The following is a 2762-nucleotide window of genomic DNA, read 5'->3' on the forward strand; positions in this document are numbered from 1 at the left end:
GATGCTGCTTGGCCTGCTGTGTCCATCCAGCTCTACACCTTGTTATCTCAGATTCTCCAGCATCGGCAGTTCCTACTATCTCTGAATATTAAATAGAGGCTTGGTCTCCAACACTAAACCTCACGTCACTTAAAAAAACACCATCTAGATACTATCAGACTATTGCTTGTGGGAGCTTCCCATGAACCAGTTGCCTGCTAGATTACACACGTTGGATAGAGGAGGTGATGGATAATGGTATTATCGCTGGACTGTTAATTTGGAGACCCAGAAATTAAAAAAAAAGAAACAGTGACTGTATTTCAACAGAGAGCTCCATTGACTGTTAGTGGTGCTCTGAGTTTGGGGTAGAGACTTATAAGCTGCAATAGAGTCAGAAACCTCCCTACCTGAATTCACTATTAGCTGCAGTGAGGCACAGATTCTGGGACGTTGCCCTGCTCTTATGAAACACGTGTAGTTCCCGGAATCTGAGGTCCTCACTGCTCGGAGCTGCAGGGTTACGTTCCCTGTTTCATTCCAGGCAGGAGAGAGCGCCGTGCGGTTTATAAAGCTGCTGTCTTGCTGTTCTTGAGCCTCACCCCCTTGCCTCTTTGCGTGCACAACCAGAGTTGCATTCTGGTCTTTCTTTTGCCAGGACACCAACAGCTTATCCAGCTGCCTATCGGGCCTGAAGGAACAAGGCAGATAAACTGTGTCGCTTCTCGTTGCTGTCACAGAACTTTGATTTTCTTCACACTGTATGGGCTCTGTAAAGGAAAGAGATAAGCTCAGTCAATATTGAGGGTGCATCACCTGCAGTATAGCTCCACACTATGAAGGCCCCACCTTCTCAATCTCGCCCTTTGCTTGAGTCATGGTGACCCTCAGGTTAAATCATCAGTAATAGTCTCTCTCCAAAGACAGAGCAGGGCTATAGTCCTCTGGGACCAGGACAACTTTAATTTTACCTTAACACACACAAGACTGCTTATTAACTTATCTGTCTTCATCTTTAAATCTCACTCAGGGTTTCTATCCAATTCAGCCTCACTTTCATCAGTTCTGTCCCACTCTCTACCTTAGCACTGTTTGTCTATCTGCCTTTCTCTTTCTGGACAGGGACAGCATGGGGTTAGAATCAGAATAAAGCTTCCTCTACACTGTCCCCATCAAACACTCCCAGGACAGGGACAGCAGGGAGTTAGACACAGAGCAAAACTTCCTCGATACAGTTCATGTCAAACACTCTCCAGGACAGGGACAACACAGGGTTCAGTACAGAGTAAATTTCCCTCTACATTGTCCCAAACACTCAGGACAGTGACAGCATGGGGTTTGATACAGCGTTAAGTTCCTTCTACAAGGTCCCTATCAAATGCACCCAGGACAGAGACAACACGGGGTTTGATACAGAGTAAAGCTCTTTCTACATTGTACACCATCAAACACTCGCAGGACAGGGACAGCACAAGATTAGATACAGAGTAAAGCTCCTTCTATACTTTCCCCATCAAACTCTCCCAGGACAGTGTCAACACAGGGATAGATACAGATTAAAGCTCTCTCGACACAAGCCCCAACAAACACTCCCAGGACAGGGACAGCATGGGGTTAATTACAGAGTTAAGCTATCCACTTACACATTTACTGGGAGCAGATAAAGCAGAAACGTTCTCTGAAATGTCCTTGTGCAGTTCCCTGATACGGGGGAAAAGTGTGGGATGGGGAGCTGTCTATCTTACCCGGTAAGGAGTCTCCAACCAAGAAGAGAAGGCCGAGTGTCAGTCTGAAATGCACAGTGATCATTTCTTTAATCACAGGAGGCAAGTCTGGGTCCGGAGACAAAAATATCTTTGTCAGTGCAGTGCAAGTCAATGTTAGGTCACACAGAAACCACTGAAACCAGCTTGCTGCTTGTTCTCAGGAAGTTGTACAGTTGTTACAATCTGTTTGCTCACAGTTTTGATGTGGCACCATCCTGAAAGAGAGAATCACAAGACAGTAGTACAAACAGAAAGTTCAATTTTCAGTGGAATTGCCAACCAAAGAGATATGACACTTCCGGAATTGGAGTTTTTAATCGACAGAACACAAATGTGGCAAGATATGTTAAGCAGGCTATTTGAAGATAAGACAGGATCTTATCCTTATAAGTAGGGCACAGTATAAAATCTAAGTAAGGACAAATGTGTCGACGCAGGCTTGGAGGGCCAAAGGTCCTGTTCCTGTATTGTATTGTTCTTTGTTTATTGACATGTTGTCCAGAGAAGGTTTACAAGAATGGTCCCAAGGATGAAGGTCTTGTCATATGATGAGCAGTTGAGGACTCTGGGCTTGGGTAGAGTGGACATGAAGAAGATGTTTCCACCAGTAGAAGAGACTAGGATCTGACGGCACAAACTCTGAATGAAGGGACGACCCTTTAGAACTGAAATGAGGAGGGATTTCTTCAGTGAAGGGCAGTGAATCGATGGAACCTATTGCCACAGAGGGCTGTGGAGGCTAAGTCATTGAGAGTCTTTAAGACAGAGTTAGGTTCTTGATTAGAAAGGGGGTCAAGGGTTATAGGGAGAAGGCAGGAAAATGGGGTTGAGAAACGTATTAGCCATGATCGAATGGTGGAGCAGACTCAATGGGCTGAACCGCCTAATTCTGTGCCTTTATCTGACGGTATAAATAAAGGATTAGTGCTCTTGTGGCACAGTGATAGTGTCCCTATCTCAGGGCTGGGAGGCTTGGGTTCACATTACCCCTTCCCCACTCCAGAGGTGTGTAATGAC

The 2762-nt window shown here is 45.5% G+C and overlaps 2 protein-coding genes across 2 annotated transcripts in view; both read right to left on the minus strand.

Annotated features, from left to right (window-relative positions):
• The window catches only part of LOC109938473 (CD276 antigen-like), a 7677-nt gene that overhangs the window by 2766 nt on the left and 2149 nt on the right, over window positions 1-2762 (minus strand). The window contains exons 2-3 of the mRNA XM_020536883.2: window positions 1725-1960; window positions 390-749 (exon numbers count right to left, since the gene is read on the minus strand). Of these exons, the coding sequence (XP_020392472.1) occupies window positions 390-749; window positions 1725-1788 (424 nt within the window). The 5' untranslated portion in view covers window positions 1789-1960. The remainder of the gene's footprint in view (window positions 1-389; window positions 750-1724; window positions 1961-2762) is intronic.
• LOC125487768 overlaps window positions 1860-2762 on the minus strand; it is a 15663-nt gene continuing 14760 nt past the window's right edge. Inside the window, exon 6 of the mRNA XM_048620029.1 lies at window positions 1860-1960. Within this exon, the coding sequence (XP_048475986.1) occupies window positions 1860-1960 (101 nt within the window). The remainder of the gene's footprint in view (window positions 1961-2762) is intronic.

This window comes from Rhincodon typus, chromosome 45 (genome assembly GCF_021869965.1).
Source record: "Rhincodon typus isolate 14 chromosome 45, sRhiTyp1.1, whole genome shotgun sequence".
Classification (NCBI taxonomy): Eukaryota; Metazoa; Chordata; class Chondrichthyes; order Orectolobiformes; family Rhincodontidae; genus Rhincodon; species Rhincodon typus.